Source organism: Papaver somniferum, chromosome 1 (assembly GCF_003573695.1).
Source record: "Papaver somniferum cultivar HN1 chromosome 1, ASM357369v1, whole genome shotgun sequence".
Taxonomy (NCBI): Eukaryota; Viridiplantae; Streptophyta; class Magnoliopsida; order Ranunculales; family Papaveraceae; genus Papaver; species Papaver somniferum.
The window spans coordinates 52499587-52521678 of NC_039358.1; the positions used below are offsets into that span (position 1 = coordinate 52499587).

The following is a 22092-nucleotide window of genomic DNA, read 5'->3' on the forward strand; positions in this document are numbered from 1 at the left end:
TTCCTGTCATAAAGCCCTGCACAATACGTCTTGTTCTGTCTATTGCAGTAATGAACAATTGGCAGCTAAAGCAACTCGATGTGGAGAATGCTTTCCTGCATGGAACATTGGAAGAGGATGTTTACATGAAACAGCCTACGGGATATGTTGACCCTAACTTTCCTAATCATGTCTGTAAGATCCATAAGTCCTTATATGGACTGAAACAAGCCCCACGTGATTGGTATTCTAAACTGAGTAATTACTTGATTCATCTGGGTTTCAAAGCCTCTATTGCAGACAGCTCTCTCTTCATTCCTCAAACCCCAACTGCAGTTACATATGTGTTGGTTTATGTGGATGACATAATTGTCACAGGCTCGAATTCTGGTCAGATCACTAAGATTATAACATACCTAGGAGAGGCATTTGCGTTAAAAGATATAGGTGATCTGTCGTTTTTCTTAGGTGTTGAAGTTCTACGGAAAGACCAAGAATTGATTCTGACTCAGCGCAAGTATATCATTGATCTACTAAAGAAGACGAAACTAGATGGTGCTAAGCCAGTTTGTAGTCCGTTGCCGCCTAATCTGAGGCTTCGCAAGCAAGGCACGGAGAAGTTCACAGATCCAACTCTTTATAGGAGTGTAGTAGGTGCACTACAATACCTTCATCTGACGCAGCCTAACATATCCGTAGCGGTTAACAAGGTTTGCCAATATATGCATGAACCTTATATAGAGCATTGGGAACTTGTTAAACGCATCATTCGATATCTAAAGAGCACTGTGGATTACGGACTTCATCTTCGGTCAGGTGGAGATTTCTCCCTTCATGCTTACTCTGACGCGGATTGGGCTGGCAATCTCGATGACCGCAGATCAACTAGTGGATTTTGCGTGTATTTTGAGGGTAATCTGATATCGTGGAGTGCCAAGAAACAGAAGATTGTCTCAAAATATTTCAACATAAGCTGAGTACAGGGGAGTAGCAATTGCCACTTCTGAGTTAGTTTGGGTCCAATCACTGCTACATGAGCTTGGTATCAAAGTTTCACCGCCTATTTTATGGTGTGATAACTTAGGTGCTACTTACCTTACTGCGAATCCAGTTTTCCATGCACGGACGAAACATATACAGATTGACTACCACTTTGTCAGGGAAAGAGTCGCTAACAAGCAGTTACACGTACGCTTCATCAGTTCCAGAGATCAACTAGCCGATATTTTCACTAAGGGTTTGTCCGCACCAAGATTTCAATTCATCAGGGACAAGTTGCACATCCTTCAACTCCAGTACAACTTGAGGGGAGGTGTTAGACATACAACGTCTAGTTGTGCTTAGTCAAGTCTGTTGTTAGATATTGTTAGATGTGCTAGTCTACTGCCAAGTAACTCGGTCTCTTAAGTTAGCTATTTACTTGTTAGGCTGTTGAACTGTTTCCATTATTTTCTGTAACTGCTTGTATGAATCTCCAGTATAAATAACACTCAAGTCTGCACAGGTTATGTGTGGAAGAATTCACCCAAAAACCCTTTCTAACTTATTTGATATATAAGCGCAGGAAAAATTCATGGGTTAAACGTACCCGCAGGTGCATGTAAATAGATGCCGGGTAATAAACTCCCATGATCATGACCATCCATGGTGCTAATGAATTATGGTAATATCCATGACATGAGGTCATATTTATCACAGAAAAATAAATGTAATGTAGCTTTTAGCTGGCAGAGTAGGTCGCTAAAACTAGAAAAAGAGAAACTGAATTACGTTTTCTTCTTCCCTTTTCTTTTTCCTATGGGCGACGGAAGTTTCCAAGAGATGACCAAATTTTGCGTGGACGGACCGGACCTACCTTCGGACACAAATGACCAATAGCGATAGGCACTACTAACTCAAGAGCTAAAAATTGCAATAAGAAAAAGTTGAGTTCAAATAATAGCAAACCTAACACTAGGCAGAGCACAAATCAGGAACTATATTACTTCGTAAAAGCCGTATGGTTGTGGCAGATACTATTCATGCCAAAGAATCAAACTTAAAAGTTCGTACCTGGATTATCAAAGAGGATACAGCTCGACTTGCTTAATTTGTGAATTACGTGGATCCTATTTTCACCATAGTGGAATTGCCTTAACGCCTATAGTCAACAAGATTGTTGGATGCATTTAATGATAGCGCGGAAAGATGTAAAATGAAGTTGGAGGGAATGTCTATATAACTTCTCAACGATAATATTCCAAATAAACCTACAAAAGGAAGTCTAAATTTCTCAAAAACTAGCGTTAGTACCAAAGAGATCACAGAGGCGAAGAAGAAGAAGAAAAATGAGTGGCAGAAATCTTTTCATACTTGTTTCGTTGTTGGTGTTCATAACCATCATACTATATGGTGGAGTATTCTCGTCATCACCTTTCACTCCTGATCCATCTTATGATATAGGTGATAGACCTCGTGTTGTTGTACCTGATTTCTTAACTCCAGACACAGTTGACGTGAACGACATATACCATTCTTTTGTGGCGCGAGTGGCGGTAAATGAGTATAACAAGAAGGCAAAGGAAAGCTTATTATGGTTGCACCGTGTTGTTCATTCGAAAATCAAAACCAGACCTTACATGATGGATTGTCATTTTGTTTTAGAAGCCTACGACGAAGAAATTACAAGCAACAATTATACAGTTCATATGGAGGCATGGTGGAGGGATAATCATAAAATTCCTCGTTTGAAGATCGTATCTTTCAAAAAATTATCTGAACATCATGGATCATCTTTGAGTCCTATTGAGGGTTAGTCATCTTGCTCTCTCTATTTGTGGTGCATCTACGGGATTTCATGATACTTTTGTCTTGCAGCAAATAAGTAGTTATCCCCTGATGGCAATTGCAAGATGAAACTTAGTTTATATAAAGACAATTCTCTTTATTGATGTTTAGAAAATCTCTCAAAACTAAACACAAGCTCTAATCTTGCTCATATGATCGACCACAACTTTGGTGATCATATATATATAGAACTATGAATTCCTTTTCCTAGTCCTATTACCTTATTACATGTCTTTCCTTTTCTTAGAACTAGATGACTTCTAATTCCCTTAGGATTACATCAATTTCTTAATCTTGTCCTAACCAGCTTGTTAGAGACTTCTATGTTGAAGTTTAACCAACATTCTCCCCGTTAAGCTTCAACCTTACCCGTGACATATCTTGTACTCCAATCAATTGTCTCATTTCTTCAAACTTGATCCGAGCTAATGCCTTTGTCAATATATCTGCTTTCTGCTCAGTTCCTGGTATGTGTTCAACGTTGATGATCTCCTTCTCGATACATTCTCGTATGAAATGATACCTTTTGTGAATGTGTTTCGTCTTCCCATGAAACACTGGATTTTTAGTGAGTGCAATTGCAGACTTATTATCAATCTTGATGAGAATTTTTTCAGGTTCTCTTCCTTTGATTTCACCCAACAGTTCTTGAAGACATATTGATTGTTTAGCTGCTTCTGTTGCGGCCATAAACTCAGCTTCACAGGATGAGAGGGCTACGGTGTCTTGCTTATGTGAACACCATGTAATAGGTGCTTCTCCTAGATAAAATATATGACCGGTTCTACTTTTTCCATCATCTTGGTCAATATTATGACTGCTGTCACTATACCCAACAATTCCTTTTGATCCTCCTCGACCATACTTTAATCCATAGCTGATTGTTCCTCTTAGATATCTCAATATCTTCTTTATTACATCACCATGAGACTTGCGTGGACTCTGCATATAACGGCTTGCTACTCCCACAGAGAAAGCCAAGTCTGGTCTTGTGTGTAACAAGTATCTAAGGCATCCAAAATTTCTTCTATAACTCGTTGAATCAATCTCTGCTTCTTCTTGTGCCTTTGAAACTTTAAGTCCAAACTCCATTGGTATCTTAGTTGGATTACAAGTTTCAAGTCCTGCTTCTTTTAGAATTCTCCTTGCATAAGCTTCTTGTTTAATCTGAATCCCATCTACTCCTTGATGGACTTCTATGCCAAGGTAATAAGTGAGTTTTCTGAGGTCTGACATCTCAAACTTTGATGACATTTATCTCTTGAACTCATTGATCACCTTAAGGGAGTTTCCAGTCAAAAATAGATCATCTACATAGACTGCAATCACAAGAAGCGTTCCTTTTTCTTCTCTTCTGTATACTGATGTTTCTTTAGAGCACTTAACAAAACTGATTTCTCTTAAGATTTTATCTAACTTTGTATTCCAGGCTCGAGGAGCTTGTCTTAGACCATATAGAGCTTTTGATAACTTATAAACCTTATGCTCTTGTCCTTTTACTTCAAAACCTTCTGGTTGTTCAACATACACATCTTCTCGCAATTCACCATGTAAGAATGCTGTCTTAACGTCTAAGTGGTGAATTTCCCATGAGTTGATGCATCTTCTGCTATTAAGAGACGAATTGTCTCTAGTCTAGCAACTGGTGCGAAAACTTCATCAAAGTCTATGCCTGATTCTTGAACGTATCCCTTAGCTACAAGTCTTGCCTTATATTTGTTAATAGTTCCATAAGCATTTCTTTTAACCTTGAAGATCCACTTAAAACCAATCACTTTTACCCCACCTGACTTATCAACTAGAAACCAAGTCTTGTTTCTGTTGATTGAAATAATTTCTTCTCTACATGATTGTGTCCATTTAGTCGAGACCTTTGCTTCCTGAAAATTCCTTGGTTCATCATTAAAAGAAAGTAGCATAATCTCACATTCTTCTGCAGCTTGAAGAACATAATCCTCCAGGTACTGTGGATTTTTTATCTGTCTTGTTGATTTTCGCAGTGGAATGGGTTGAATTATTTCATCGATCTCCTCTTCTTCTTCTTCTTCTTCTTCTTCTTCTTCTACTTCTTCGTTATTCTCAGTGTTTTCATTGGTATTGATGATTATGGGTCCTTCGCCTTCATCAATTACTTGACCCCATCTCATGTGAAACATTCCTGGATCCCTACTTGGTCCATCATTAGTTTCTTTCCAGTTCCAGTTTTCTTTTTCATCGAATACCACATCTCGACTCACTATCACTCTTTTCGTTGTTGGATTGAATAATCTGTAAGCTTTGGATCCAGGCTCAATTCCTAGATTCACAAGAGTCTGATATCGATCATCCAGTTTCTTAAGAGTTGCAGAATCAACTTTTGCGTATGCTTTGCAACCAAACACTCTTAAATGATCTATGTTTGGTTTTCTCTTTCGCAAGCTTTCATATGGAGTCATGTCTTTCAGAGATTTAGTAGGTATCCTGTTTATTAGGTATGTGGAGTGTCGTACAACTTCTCCCCATAGATAATTAGGTACCTGCATAGCCTTTAAAGAACTTCTTGTCATCTCCATTAGAGTCCTGTTTCTCCTCTCCACCACTCCGTTTTGTTGTGGTGTATATGGTGCTGTGTGTTGCCTTTTGATTCCATTTGACTCACAGAACTTGTTGAACTCTAAGGAAGTGAACTCTCCTCCTCTATCAGTTCTAAGCATTTTGACCTCCTCTTTTAACTCTTTTTCTATCTGATTTCTCAAAGCTTTGAATCTGTCAAATGCTTCACTCTTTTATTTTATAAGAATAGACCACATATATCTTGAGAAGTCATTTATAATAACAAATATGTATTTTTTATTTGCAAGGGTTTGTGGTGTAATAGGACCACATAAATCAGCATGAAGAAGCTCTAATGGCTTTGAGGCTCTGAATGTTGTTGCTTTTGGGAAACCTTGACGAGTTTGTTTCCCAACTAAACATGATTCACAGATCCTTGATTCATCGTTTATCTGTGGTAGCCCTCGAACCATCTTGTTCTGAGACATTTCCTTTAAAGTTCTAAATCTTATGTGTCCTAACCTTGCGTGCCACTTCCATGTCTGATCTTCCAGTCTCATATTCAGACACAATGGCCTTCCAATCATGAGACTTATCTTGTAGAGTCTATTCTGTGAGCGTGAGACTCTAACTAAAAGTCTTCCACTTGGGTCATGAACTGTTAGATAATCTTGTCGCATTCTAACATCACATCCAACTTCTGTAGCTTGTCCTAAACTTAGAATGTTGCTTTGTAAGTTTGGGATGAAGTAGATGTTTGTGACAAGCTTCTGTTCTCCGGTCTTGCTCTGAAATAGAATTGATCCTTTCCCTTCAATTTCTACAGAAGATCCATCCCCAAACTTCACTTGTCCTTTGAGTTTCTCATTGAGTTCAGAAAAGTAGTGTCTCTTACCAGTCATGTGATTGCTGGCTCCATTATCTAAATACCAGATTCCTTCTTCTCCATCCTTTGATTCGTAGTTCTTTGGTATTAGTCTCCCTTCGTTTAAGAATACAACTTCGTGCATGAAAAGAGTTGTATCTGCTTCCCTTGTTTCATTCTTGTTTGTTTCTTCCATCTTTTGTATTCTTTCAGGGCATACAGAGGAAAAGTGTCCTGGTTTATCACATCTGTAACAAATAATGTTTGATCTATCCATCTTTTCTTTCCCTTGGTTTTGACCATTCTGACTTGTTGTTCTATCTTGTGAGTTAAACCTTCCTCCCCTTCCTCGGCCTCTGTTTACTCTACCACCTCTTCCACGACCTCTTCCTCTTGTCGCAGAGTTTTGTTAGTAAGAGTTTGTGTACAAGAGTTTTCCTTGAGTTTCTCCATTGTTTTCTTCATCAAGGATTGTCTCTCCATATGCTTTCAATCTTCCAATTATATCTCCATAGCTAGTCTTCTTTAAATCTAAGACTTGTTCGAGAGAAGCTATGATATGAATATACTTGGATCTTGGTAAACTATTGAGAAACTTCTTTACCAGTTTATCTTCATCAATGGATTGTCCAAGTGACGCAGCTTTTGAGGCTATCTCTGATAGATTTCCTGCAAAGCTACCAATAGTATCAGTGTCTTTCATCTTCATTCTTTCAAATGCAGACATTAAGGTTTGCAGACGGGATTTTTTAACTCGATCAGCTCCGAGATTACGTGCCTTTATTGCATCCCAAATTTTCTTTGAAGTTTCATGTTCACCAACTTGTAGAACAAGACATTCTGGTATTGCTTGAAAGAGTAATCCAATGGCAACATTGTTTTTGTCTGGGTCCAATGTACCAGGATCAATTATTTCCCAAACTTTGTAGATTTTCATCAGTACCTTCATTCTCATGGCCCATACTGTGTAGTTTGTGGCGTTTGAGGATTGGAACTTGTATTGATGGTGGCGTGAACTGTTTTGCACCCACAATGGTGGTTTCGTTTGCCATGGCTCAGAAACAAGCTCTGATACCAATTAATGGCAACTGCAAGATGAAACTTAGCTTATATAAAGACAACTCTCTTTATTGATGTTTATAAAATCTCTCAAAACTAAACACAAGCTCTAATCTTGCTCATATGATCAACCACAACTTTGGTGATCATATATATAGAACTATGAATTCCTTTTCCTAGTCCTATTACCTTATTACATGTCTTTCCTTTTCTTAGAACTAGATGACTTCTAATTCCCTTAGGATTACATCAATTTCCTAATCTTGTCCTAACCAGCTTGTTAGAGACTTCTATGTTGAAGTTTAACCAACATCTCCTAGAAATGCTTTAAGCTTTGCTGTAATATTTTTTTCTCTCTCTGTTGCAATTAGTTCTCAATTATGTTTTAGTGACTTGGATATATGAAATTATGCCGATATGGTTTGCCATCATCTTAATGTTCATTTTTATGTTTAAATATATAATCTCTCATTCAAGTCAATATATGGTATGTATGAATAATTTTCAAACAAATGTATATCCATGAGGAACATTAAATGGTGTGAGGATTTGAGATAGAGGAATCCCTGATAAAATCAGGTGGATTGGCACCGGAAGAAGAATCTACGCCCTGCTCGGCCAGCAACCTTGACCATAAGGTCAATTCAAAATATTAATTGCTTAAAGGTTTGTGTAATCAAATTCAATACATTACACTCCTTGCAGGTAGTAGTGCATGCAGCTATAGTGACCAAGCTAGCAACCAAAATATATATATAGCCTTCCCCGTTTTTACATAGCGAAGTCGTAGTTGGAGAGGCAAGTCGTCTCACTCACTTGAAGCGAAAGTGATGTCGTCGACGAGTTGATCAATTCAACTGGAATTACGTACATTGACAATTATATCATGGCACAAATATTGCATATATTCCCTTTCATTTTTATTTATTTTAATGTTCTTTTGTCTATTAGTGTGGAATTAATTAAGGTTACCAGGTATCCTCCAAAGTAGCTAACCTTTATAAAATGTACAACACCTCATATACCATCTTCATCAACCAAAACCAGAAATATATCTCCTTCACGCATGCTTTTCTTGAAGTTGAGGTTTATTCGTTTTTAAGTTAGTACATAATTGGTCGAGGAATATCTTTGCCTGATCTATTTTTAACGGATCAAGATACCGGTTTGTTCCGGTATAGTTCATAGTCATTACCTGTTTTTCCATGGTGGGAGAAGCCGATTGTAATAAAGATCATATCATCAGCTTGACCTAGCTAGCAGCCACTATCATGAGTTTAATATTTTTTACCCTTGCCTTATTAGTCCGTATCTCTTGAGCCCAAATCTCACCAGAAAATTATCTAGCCCCACATAATTTAGCTCGCGCCGCGGTTAATGTTACACCTCTAGGATGGGATAATACAGTTGCTTCATATGCTATTGACTATGCCAAGCAGAGAGCCGATGGTTGTAAGCTTGTTCATTCTGCTGGTGGACCATATGGTGAGAACCTTGCGATGAGTACTGGCGATCTTACAGCGGGAGATGCTGTAAACTTATGGGTAGAAGAGAAAAGTAACTACGACATCGAATCAAACTCATGTCATGGAGGAGAGTGTCTGCACTACACACAAGTGGTTTGGAGATACACTGTCCGTCTAGGGTGTGCGAGTGTGAATTGTACTACCGGTGGTACTTTCATCATCTGTAGTTTTGATCCTCCAGGCAACTGGGTAGGACAACGTCCTTATTCAGATCCAGTTCTGAAGCCTGGCAAATCAGGCTCCAACACATGGTTCAAAAAGATTTGTGTCCCTAACTTGTTTGTGGTTTTTGTTGTTTTAATTTTACTTAGTCATAAAAAAAAATTAATTAATTACAAGAAGATTAAAAAAAAAAAATCAATAGCTAAAGAAGAAGCAAATTAAGAAGCAACAACCAAGGTAGCCCCTTCAAAGACTATTTATAACTTGCCGTAAAAAGAAACCCCTTTCACCAATTAATTGTGTAATTGATAGCATATGAATAACAAATTAAATTTTATGATTTTGTAAAATATCTCATCTGGCTTGAATGATGTGCACTTGATTTTGTGAAAGTTAAAGCTCATGCATGAATCAATGCGTGTGTTCTCTGACAACATTTACCCGGGGATGCTCCCCATGGCCAACATTGGGCACCTACAGTCCTGTGACATCCTCATCAGTCCTTCAGTATCAATAGGCATCACTATAATTCAGGCTCCTGGAGTAAAGTTTTGATTTTGATTTTTTATATCTTTGGGGCGGCATTGGCAAAACAGAGCGTGCAATGAGCATTTCTCCCCGTAAATGCATTTGCGGCGCCGCTAATACTCATGACCAAATCAGGATGTAGTACCTATCTACATAATTACACAAGATCTCTAGTAAATCATCCAACGATAATCGATTCTCATTTAAACTGTTTAAGGGATCAAAATTAAACAGAACTTCAATACTCTCATAGTATGGTACCACATGAAAGTGTTCGACCAAGGTGCACAACCATATGCTAGTCTAAGAGTTGCAGTATTTTCCTAATGGTAACATTGGGAATTAGATTTCTGTGGTTGGATGTTTACTTCCATAAGCCATCAGGGAGTTGTTTTTACTATAAGATTTGCAGTTGGATGATGGAGAATGACCTCGATTACTGAATTTAAACAGGAATTTCTCATAATAAACATTTAGGCCAGTATCTACCATCTTGTTTAGGTTAAAATATATGGATCAAAAATACTAGATGCTTACAAAATGGACTAGGTAGAATAAAAAGAACTCTGGTTATTGAATTACAAGTGAAATAACATGAAAGATTCAAGAATACCAAAACCCTTGCTAAATGGATTACATAACAAAAAAAAAATGCCCACGTCCAGAGTTTTGACCGAGACTTAATTTTGAGATAAAAACTCAAAACTAATAACCCACGCGTCCATGGCCAAACTGATATCCCCGAGGGTCGTTAGATGGAGGGGGATTTGAAACATTTGAGGAACTGCCTCCCTTTGATAAAACCAGTGGATTGGCTGAAGAAGATGCAGCAGTACTGCTTATAAGATATAGTCCGTCGCCTGGTTCATCAACGATCTGAAGATTTTCCAATTTAAACTTGAGACGCTCCAGTTGCTCCAGATTCATTTCCTTGTCGGGTACATCCCACCCAAACAGGTCAATGTCGGCTTTCTTAGCCTCAGCTAGTTCCCTGCCTCTCGCTTGTGCATCTTCTTGCCTCTTAACAGATGTGTTATATTGAGTGTCGACATCAGCGTTTCTTGCATCAGGTTCTGCTTTAATAAGTGCATCTTTGGGAAGACTCCTCTCTCCTGCAAGATAACGATCAACCACCGATTCCACCGATGGTTCACCAAAAGAAAAGGGTGCTCCTGAAGGAGCAAAAAGAACAACGGCTGTCTCAGCAGCACATAAGGTGTTTAGTTGGCATGCTTTCTTGAATATACCTTCTTTTCGTTTCATGAAGGTTGCTTGTCTGGATGCTTCCTTTTCCATTCTTTTCAATTCAAGCTTTCTACGACCTTGGGTCTTTTTTGCTTTTGGTGCATCCATAGCAAATTAACAATGGTTTTTCTTTTAGACAGAAGATGAGGGGAAATGGGATAATTACTCCTTATTTATAGAGTAAACTCCTTCCTCGAATTAATTTTGTGTAATTAAAATATTAGTTTGTTCTTGCTATATATACACGTAACAAATTGAATTCTGCCATTTTTAGTATAATATATCATTTCTCTTGAATGACCTGTTTTGTTTTGAAGATTATGATTGTTAAGGCTCGTGCATGAATATATGCGTAAATATCAGGCAAAGAAAATTAATAGTTGTGAGTATTATCTTCATTTGTCAACAAAGTATTTAAATTTTTGATTTTGCAAAATAAAAGTCGATAACGTTTGATTTTTCCAATCGTGGTTAGATACTCCGCAAAGACGTTCAGTAACGGTGACTGAGCCAAGACTTCTCCAGGATGCGTCAGACCAAACCTCTTTAAAAAAATATATCAAGATTATCATTCCTTTTGCCGAAAATCCAAGTCAACTACACTGAATAGTTCACTTTGTCACCATCTTTTTTTTTTCTTTTTTTTTTTCTTTTTGATAAAGACTTTGTCACCATCCACATTCAATCTAGGCCCAAATCACATACTTTGGGCCAGCTCCAGACGAAACAAACTGCCACAGGAAAAAATAAATAAATAAATAAATTTAAATAGAGAAAATCAAAGCTAAAATTGAAATGATAAATCTATCTATAATATAAAGGAAAATAATTTTTTTCGTGTAATCATCTGGACCATTTTTTATGACTAAAACATCCCTCTGTGTTTTCTTTCTTTAGCCTATCCCTCTGCCAGATTTTGTTAGATTCCAAGAAATCAATGGGTAAATACGTATCACTTACAAATCCAAAATCTCGATGTTGTTTCTCTTTCTAAAATAAAAATGAAAATTGAATCACCAAAAGAGTCGATTTTCATACCCAGAATTAAATCGGTTGATGTCTTTTCTTTCTGAAACCCGATATCAAATCGTGGATGTAACATCCCGAGTTTCGGACCAAGGTCAAACCCATATGGGAATCCGAACTCGAAGCGTTACGGGTCGGAAAGAGACTTATGCATACATATTTTTGTTAATTTACTTTTGCACAAAACATAATTGAAACTTTATATAACATGAACTGAAGCATATAAATCCGCTTATTATCTTAACAACGATTTCAACCAAACACATTATTTCAAATTACATTTCAAGCAATACAATTAAGCAGTTCAATCACTAAGCTACTTCCTAGCTTTCGCTGCGCCACTCTGATAAATCTGCAAGGATGTCAATTGGGGTGAGATGACAGCTCAATAGAACGCACCCCGTTCTCTAAAGATGCGAAAACATAATCATTATGTCAAGAAAAATCATATGACAAGAAACATAGTACAACTTCAACGAATTGAGGGTATGTTCAACAATCACATAACCAATAATGTTTCTAACAAATTATTTTATCTAGATTCCAACACATGATTCACAAGTTAATATAGTCACCAACAAACCATAAGTTCACAATACTATTAATATTATTATCAACAATTCATCCATTTAAGGTTTCTACGCATCATTCACATATCAACAATGACTTGTTCACAACACTATTAATATTATTATCAACAATTTATCCATTTAAGGTTTCTACACATCATTCACATATTAACCAACAAACCATGAATTTATAATACCAAAATAATTGCAAAAAGTCATTCATCAATGATTCAACACATCTATTCACGTATTAATATCGTCACAAAGAAACCATGAGTCCACTAATCATCCATTTGGAATTTAACACATCAATTCACAATTCATCAATAATGTTTCCAACAACCCATCCTTTTAAGTTTCAAAACATAAGTTACATATCAATAATGTCACTCACATATTTATAAGTCACCTCAAACCATGAGTTCACGGTACGAAAACCTTGGTTCGTACACCCACCTATCGTTTATCGGTACGGACAGCCTCCATCGATGGTCAGGAACAAAAGTTCATATGGGGATCATGCCCATCTGCTCTCGGGGACCATTACCCGTTTCATTCACAGTACGAAAACCTTGGTTCGTACACCACCTACCGTTTACCAGCACGGACAGCCGTCATCGATGGTCGGGAAACATAAGTTCCCATGGGAATCATTACCCATTTAACTCTCGGGGATCATTACCCGTCGTTAGCATGAAATCATATTCCATCTAACTGAAAAACATGAACTCATTTCCCTTTTAAAATCATTTTACAAACAATACAAGCAACCATGGCATAAGAACATAATTTTCTTTCAAGCATTTCTACAAACAAGATAACTGAATCCATTTTGCATCATACATATTTAGGTGATTTATTCATCTGATCTTCCTGAAACTTTTGGAGAACATACATATCTCCATAAAAAACCAAATATCCAAATTTCTCAGAACACCAACAGTTCAAACAAAAGTTATCGAATTTACAAGGAAATCCTAAAAACTGGGAAGATTACATGTCATTACCAAAAAATTCATGGTAAATTCATATAAATGTCAAATTGACTCAATCCAAAGTACACTAATAGATAAATCACAAATCTACAACTTTTGTTAAGGCCTGAAATCGTTTTAGTATCATGAAGACTTCCTAAGAATATCAAAAACACAGCAAAGCGGAACTGTCCAGAATTTCAGAAACTATCATCCAAATTCAAACACACATTCAACGGTGAATTTGTGGTGTATTGTTCTCAAAATTTAACCATAGGTACGTAATCATGTTATATAACAATTTCAAAAGCCCGATCATCAACAAGAACTATATATTTATTCAAATAAATTATTTAATCATAACAATACAAAATTACATAAAATAAACACCAAAGAAAAACACCTAAAGAGAAAGGGTTTCACATTCTACCTCAATTTCATTGATTCTCCACTGATTTTCCTAATTAAAATTTCTCCTCAAGAACCGTAGCACCAATTCATCTTCTTCCTCTACATAGCTTTTGGTTTTCTAACTTCTCTAATACTTTTTTCCCTATTTATATTTAACCTACACTAATTATCATTATTATTAATATAAATCTTATACTTATTATTCAACTTAATTCTTTTATTTATCTTTTCATTTTTCTCCAAATTTTATTCATTATTAATCATGTTATTTTCACCGTAAATTGTAGTATTTCTAGTCCAAACAACCCACATACACTAAGAAAAACCATAAGGTTAGCTAATTCGTGTAAAACCCGACCCGAAAAGACAAATAAAAATACAAGGTATTACATTCTACCACCCTTAAAAGAAATTTCGTCCTAAAATTTAAAACATGCTAACAATATCGAAATCATGTATACGACAAAATTCACAAGTCAATATCCATTTTAGCACACAGGTAACTATAACACAAATTCCGACAAATCAATAGAATCCATATGAATAAAATTAAACAAAAAACACAACAATCACATCAAACAATCATGCATATCAATTCAATTGAATTTTATTATTATTATTATTTTCTAGTCCCATGTAAGATCTAAATCCTAGAGCTCTGATACCAACTTGTAACACCCCGAGTTCCAGACCAGGGTCAAACCCACATGGGGATCCGAACTCGAAGCGTTACGGGTCGGAAAGAGACTTATGCATACATCTTTTTGCTAATTTATTTTTGCACAAAACATAGTTGAAACTTTATATAACATAAACTGAAGCATATAAATCCGCTTATTATCTTAACAACGATTTCAACCAAACATATTATTTCAAATTACATTTCAAGCAATACAATTAAGCAGTTCAATCACTAAGCTACTCATTCCTAGCTTTCACTGCGCCACTCTGATAAATCTGCAAGGATGTCAATTGGGGTGAGATGACAACTCAATAGAATGCATCCCGTTCTCTAAACATGCGGAAACATAATCATTATGTCAAGAAAAATCATATGACAAGAAACATAGTACAACTTCAACGAGTTGAGGGTATGTTCAACAATCACATAACCAATAATGTTTCTAACAAATTATTTTAGCTAGATTCCAACACATGATTCACAAGTTAATATAGTTACCAACAAACCATAAGTTCACAATACTATTAATATTATTATCAACAATTCATCCATTTAAGGTTTCTACGCATCATTCACATATCAACAATGACTTGTTCACAACACTATTAATATTATTATCAACAATTCATCCATTTAAGGTTTCCACACATCATTCACATATTAACCAACAAACCATGAATTTATAATACCAAAATAATTGTCAACAAGTCATTCATCAATGATTCAACACATCTATTCACGTATTAATATCGTCACAAAGAAACCATGAGTCCACTAATCATCCATTTGGAATTTAACACATCAATTCACAATTCATCAATAATGTTTCCAACAACCCATCCTTTTAAGTTTCAAAACATAAGTTACATATCAATAATGTCACTCACATATTTATAAGTCACCTCAAACCATGAGTTCACGGTACGAAAACCTTGGTTCGTACACCCGCCTATCGTTTATCGGCACGGACAGCCTCCATCGATGGTCAGGAACAAAAGTTCCTATGGGGATCATATCCATTTTCTCTCGGGGATCATTACCCATTTCATTCACAGTACGAAAACCTTGGTTCGTACACCACCTATCGTTTACCGGCACGGACAGCCGCCATCGATGGTCGGGAAACACAAGTTCCCATGGGGATCATTACCCATTTAACTCTCGGGGATCATTACCCGTCGTTAGCATGAAATCATATTCCATCTAACTGAAAAACATGAACTCATTTGCCTTTTAAAATCATTTTACAAACAATACAAGCAACCATGGCATAAGAACATAATTTTCTTTCAAGCATTTCTACAAACAAGATAACTGAATCCATTTTGCATCATACATATTTAGGTGATTTATTCATCTGATCTTCCTGAAACTTTTGGAGAACATACATATCTCCATAAAAAACCAAATATCCAAATTTCTCAGAACACCAACAGTTCAAACAAAAGTTATCGAATTTACAAGGAAATCCTAAAAACTGGGAAGATTACATGTCATTACCAAAAAATTCATGGTAAATTCATATAAATGTCAAATTGACTCAATCCAAAGTACACTAATAGATAAATCACAAATCTACAACTTTTGTTAAGGACTCAAATCGTTTTAGTATTATGAAGACTTCCTAAGAATATCAAAAACACAGCAAAGCGGAACTGTCCAGAATTTCAGAAACTATCATCCAAATTCAAACACACATTCAACGGTGAATTTGTGGTATATTGTTCTAAATATTTAACCATGGCTATGTAATTATGTTATCTAACAATTTCAAAAGCCTGATCATCAACAAGAAGTACATATTTATTCAAATAAATTATTTAATCATAACAATACAAAATTACATAAAATAAACACCAAAGAAAAACACCTAAAGAGAAAGGGTTTCGCATTCTACCTCAATTCCATTGATTCTCCACTGATTTTCCTAATTAAAATTTCTTCTCAAGAACCGTAGCACCAATTCATCTTCTTCCTCTCCATAGCTTTTGGTTTTATAACTTCTCTAATACTTTTCTCCCTATTTATATTTAACCTATACTAATTATCATTATTATTAATATAAATCTTATACTTATTATTCAACTTAATTCTTTTATTTATCTTTTCATTTTTCTCAAAATTTTATTCATTATTAATCATGTTATTTTCACCCTAACTTGTAGTATTTCTAGTCCAAACAACCCACATACACTAAGGAAAACAATAAGGTTAGCTAATTCGTGTAAAACCCGACCCGAAAAGACAAATAAAAATACAAGGTATTACAGTGGATTTCCTTAAAAATCATAGTGTTGACAAATAGTTAGGGTTTCTTCCAGTTTCTTTAAAAGGCAGTAATCTTTTATTTTAGTTCTTACAGAACAGATTACATCGAGGATGATATTTAACCTTCAGATCTCTGAAAGTATGAAATGAATGATTAAAGGTTATTAGTTGAATTATCTCATTCATGTAAAGCATAACATGGATTAGTCAATTGCGATTTCTAAAGATATCGAGAGAATTTTTTCAAGAGATTTTGGGAGAGTCCATATAAGTTTATTGATTTTGGAGACTTTCTGAATGATTTTTAAGAAATCTCAGTGAGTCACTGAGACAAAAATATATAAGAATTGTTCCTTACATACATCAAATAATAAGAAAAAAAAATGAAAAATCGTTTATGAAATTAATATATAATAGATAATTCATAGATTCAATACAAAAAATAAGAAGAATATACTCAACGCAAAGTTATAAATTTACAGGTGCCTAATAGAAATTGCGACTATTATGTCAACCGGAAAATTAAACCAAATTGAACACGAAGATAATGCATGGGTTGAGATCTCAGATAATGTGGAGTTTTTGGAAGATAATGAGGGACATCATAAGAAATCCATCGGTATGAGTCCGGTTGCACATGGGTCGGTACAGTATGGGTTTCCTCAAACCCCGTTACATGTACCTCTTAATGGTCGGTTCCATGTTCTTGGTACTTATATCTGTCCTGGTGATACCCATCCGATTCTATACCAATACCGGATTTTTACCTGATGGTGTTGCGACCAAATTCAGGTCATTCTTTTCATTCATTCTCTGCATAATACTAACATACGTCTAACTTCCAGCACAACCACCATTTATTCCATGGCAATTAATATATAGCAGCAACATATCTTATTTCTATTCATTCAACCATCAGAACCAATCTCCTTCGTTCCCTGTAATTCATATACAATCACTTGTATTCATCAGTGATTCAATATCACGGCAACAGACTCTTCAAACACCAATGATTTTTCATCTATTTCTTCAGCAACATATCTTATTTCTATTCATTCAACCATCATAACCAATCTCCTTCGTTCCCTATAATTCATACATAATCACTTGTATTCATCAGTGATTCAATATCACGGCAACAGACTCTTCAAACACCAACGATTTTTCGTCTATTTCTTCAGCAACATATCTTATTTATATTCATTCAACCATCATAACCAATCTCCTTCGTTCCCTGTAATTCATACACAATCAATTGTATTCATCAGTGATTCAATATCACGGCAACAGACTCTTCAAACACCAACGATTTTTCGTCTATTTCTTCAGCACCAACAACCAAAACCCATTTCCTCTTCTTGAATTCTCAGTCCAAATCACAGACTCGATTCCACCAAACCCATCTTTGTTAATCAACCGAAGCTTTATATGTTCCTATATCAGCTAGAATCAGGCATCACATACTGCATCTCTTATTCAACATCATATACAAATCGAAACCCTAATTATATTTCTCGATTTCAAATAACAACCCAATTCCTTCCTTGTCTTCTTCTAAATCAATAGCACTAGAAACTCCATCGTAAGTCTCAGCTCTCTCTCTCTCTCTCTTCCTGTTCTTCTCCATCTGATCAATTTCATCTCTTACATACGAGCATCAACATGTAATGGTGAAGGTTGTAATGGTGAGAAGAAATAGTAAGATGAATAAGATGGTGGTAATTCTGGTGGTGGAGGTTGTAATGGTGAGCGATGGCGGTGGCTCTCTGTGGAGACTGAAGAAGTGAAGAAGAAAAAAGAAATTGAGAAGATAATCGAGTGAAATTGGCTAGGTAATTAGGAATATATATATGGGAAGTCGACGGTTTAGATTAATGTTAAGCTTATAATCTGTGGCTCGGATTATATTACTAGGTATTATCGGTCCGGGGTGGCCGGGAATAAGGTTAGAACATTTACTTGTCCAGGTTTATACCGGTTCTCATGTTTCATTCACGTTCTCTATACCTCCTATACCGGTTTCGGCCCGGGTTTTTCGGTTCTGATCCGGTACACCGACTCATTAGGTATTATATTAGCACGCCTTGATGTTTTCTATGAGATTACAGGGTTAAAAGATATCAAGAAAGACAGTAATGGGTTCAATAATGAAGTTGGTTATGTTGTATGACTTTGAGGTTAAATATAATATTATTGTTGTCTAACTGCGAAGATTACCTTAACAATACTATCATGTTTAGTTTTGAATGACATGTAAGAAGGATACACAGTTAAATTAACCTATGAGCATTATATTCTCGATACGCGAAAACAATCGAAAACTTGAATTATCAGACATACAATAGTTAAATTAACATATGAGCATTATATTCTCGATACGCAAAAACAATTGAAAACTTCAATTATCAGACATACAATGGACTACTATGGCAGGATCAACACACTTGTAATTCATAATAGGTTGCTTGGTGACAAAATAACATGTCCATATCTTTTTTCAACCACAACCACCACGACCTCCACCACCCACATTGTCGTGCCATAATGGCACGGGTTATACTCTAGTAAACTATAAAAATAAATTCCCTATAAATAAATTCTCACAAGGGGTGGGATCCAACCCGACCAAAATAACCCATGTTAGCTTTGGGAGGGATCCCAATTTTGAAAGTGTTTTTCAATTGTTTGTCTAGAATTATACAATTAAAATGGGAACATAAATGCTTGATTTATATTTTTTTTATCGTGAAATAAAGATTGTATTGAATAAATAAGAATTGATTATAAGATGAAACTTAAACTTTTAAGTAAGGAGTAACGAGGCGACCCAAAAGGACCAAATGAATCCCTTACAAACTGTAAGAAAACAAAGTCCAAGAGACACAACCTCATCAAAGCCCAAGATCCATTACTAATAATCACAGAGTAGAGATACTGAATTGGAAAAACAAATTTTACGTCAAAATGAGATGTAAACCCTAACTGAAACAACATCATTACCATTACCAAAAACTAGTGACGCCGCCATTTGCAGTCCACCGCTGCATCAAGATCCCTTGCAGAAATCTCACTTGATTTTTATTTTGAAATGAAACTCAACATAAACCACAGCATGAGGTACTAAAATTGGAAACATTTTCTTCTTCAGAAACCAACACCTTTGTTGGTTAAGAACTGAAAAGAAAATGAGAGATGGGTGAAATGGATGTTGAAATCTGAAAATCAACTGAAACCAACACCATGAAGAACTGGAAATGCAAACATTTTCTTCTTCAGACTCCAACACCTTTATTGGTTTAGAATTGAAAAGGAAATAAGAGATGGGTGAAAGGGATGTATAACTTGGGTGTTGGAGATGTAGGGGATGGGTGTATAAGCAAGTTTTCAACTGAGATTAAAGTAAGAAGTTACTGATTGATGGGTGTTTGGAGTATGGTTTTGATTGATGAAAATTAAAGTCAGATTTTACCATCAGTACTTAAAAGGTTCAGAGATGAGGTTGAGGTGAGATTTCCAGAGGAATTGGAAATGGGACATCCTCTTCAGTACAGAAAATTGAAGAGAGATATGGGATCCATTGCCACCGTTTAACCCTCTACAAGATACCCAATAATCTAATGTACATACCTGCTCAGATTCAGTCCCATGGGACTCAATCTGAGCAGTCAAGGATGGAGGCGCTAGGGCTTGATGGAGGAGGAAAGAGGGGGGCGAGAGAGGAGAAAGGAAAGAAAATTCTGGAGAAGCACATGTGTGTTGAGTTTTTTATTTTAGTTTTTAGGCAGAAGCATATGTATGTTGATTAAGTTGTTCATATTACAAAATGGTGTAGAACACAAAAAATTTGGTTGTTTGTATTTTCTTTTATGAAAGTAAAATGATGTAGAACACAAAAAATTTGGTTGTTTGTATTTTCTTTTATGAAAGTAAAATGATGTAGAACACAAAAAAAATTGGTTGTTTGTATTTTCTTTTATGAAAGTACGATAAAAATATCTTTTATTTTGAAGAGATCTATTTTGTTCTTGTTACAAAATGTCTTTTGCTAAGTTACAATACTTGCAGTTGCACTCGCTGCCCTTAAGTTAGCAAGTATCCAAGTACGCAACTAAAACCAAATTTTTATTTTTTATACTAAAACTGAACTTCTCACGTCCCGAGATATATCTGAGACTTCATTTTGAGATGTATAAACTTAAAACTAATAAACCCCTTTTATAATCCGAGTAATCCAACCGGTATTGTATGATATTATTGATTACAACACTGTGAACCGGTATCATATACTAGTGCTACTCGAGTGTTTAATTTAAATTCCATAAGCATAAAGAAGTGTTGGAAAAAATTGGGTTTCACAAAGGATGAATGAATCAGAGAAGAAAGTGTTGCACTCCAAAACTTTCAAGGCTTGTATAAATTTCTTTTAGACAAATATTTCTACCCTCCCAATAACAATTGGCGATTACAACAGGTATGCGAAATATTGCCTTCAGGATACAATGAAAGCCCTGCAACGAAAACTGAATTCAAGGTTTGTACCCCTTGATTCAATCAAGAACACACCAAGAGATTTCTGATTTCTGATGATGCTTTTTGAAACAGAGAAAACAGATTGATTTTTCTTATATGTTAAACGAAACTGGGAGAAGCTATTTATAAAGGGTTTTGCACCTGTTGGGAATAGGTTTTTATTCGCCAACAGGTTTCTATTCACGAAACGTCAGGTTCCTTCATCAACAGACATCAATGGTGTCTTTTGGATTCGAAATTTTCGAACAGGCTTTTATCGGCCAAATAAAACCGTCAGTTCAAAAAATTCTTCCGGGGACGTTGCCCCCTTGAAACCCCCACCAGGGGCGGTCTCCCCTGGACCCCCACGACCTGACCTGTCAGGTCGACCACAGCCTGGGGGGCGATGCCCCCCAGGACCCCCCTTTGGTTAGCGGCGTTGAAAATATTCCAGCAAGAAGTAGACTAGGTAGGCAGAGACAGAAGACGGAGAATAGAATTTTATTCATTTCTCAAGTGTTTATATCTATCTACAATAAAGGTCGATATATATACCATCCCATGCATGCTGAGTAAGGACATGGGCTTGCCATGTGTCCAAACAGGTGTCCACTTAACAGTGATACTTATCACTAGATTAACAAATTAAGTTTGCTGCTTGTACCTCGTGACCTTTGGTGGGTCGGCCACATATCTACAAGGTTCGTTCTTATAGCACTCCCCCTTGGACGATCCACCATTCCAAAAATGATGCTTCATCTTGTTTTATCTTGGTCAAATCCAGTGGTACAAAATTCTAACAATGAACTTTGCCAGAAAATCCCGACTGCGATAAAAACTGGCTGAAGAAAAAGAGTACAACACTGGAAGCTTTAAAGGGATGATGGTAGTCACGCATTTTCATCCGTCGCCGAAATCGTGTCAGGAAAAC

General features: G+C 36.0%; 1 protein-coding gene and 1 pseudogene across 1 annotated transcript; one reads left to right on the top strand and one right to left on the bottom strand.

Annotated features, from left to right (window-relative positions):
* Positions 1 to 8320: 8320 nt before the first annotated feature.
* On the top strand, positions 8321 to 9251 carry LOC113328997 (annotated as a pseudogene).
* A 931-nt stretch (positions 9252 to 10182) lies between these two features.
* Positions 10183 to 10830, bottom strand: LOC113310314 (agamous-like MADS-box protein AGL61). The gene has a single exon (XM_026558976.1). It carries the CDS (start codon positions 10828 to 10830, stop codon positions 10183 to 10185), a length of 648 nt encoding a protein of 215 aa, XP_026414761.1.
* Between the last annotated feature and the right edge of the window lie 11262 nt (positions 10831 to 22092).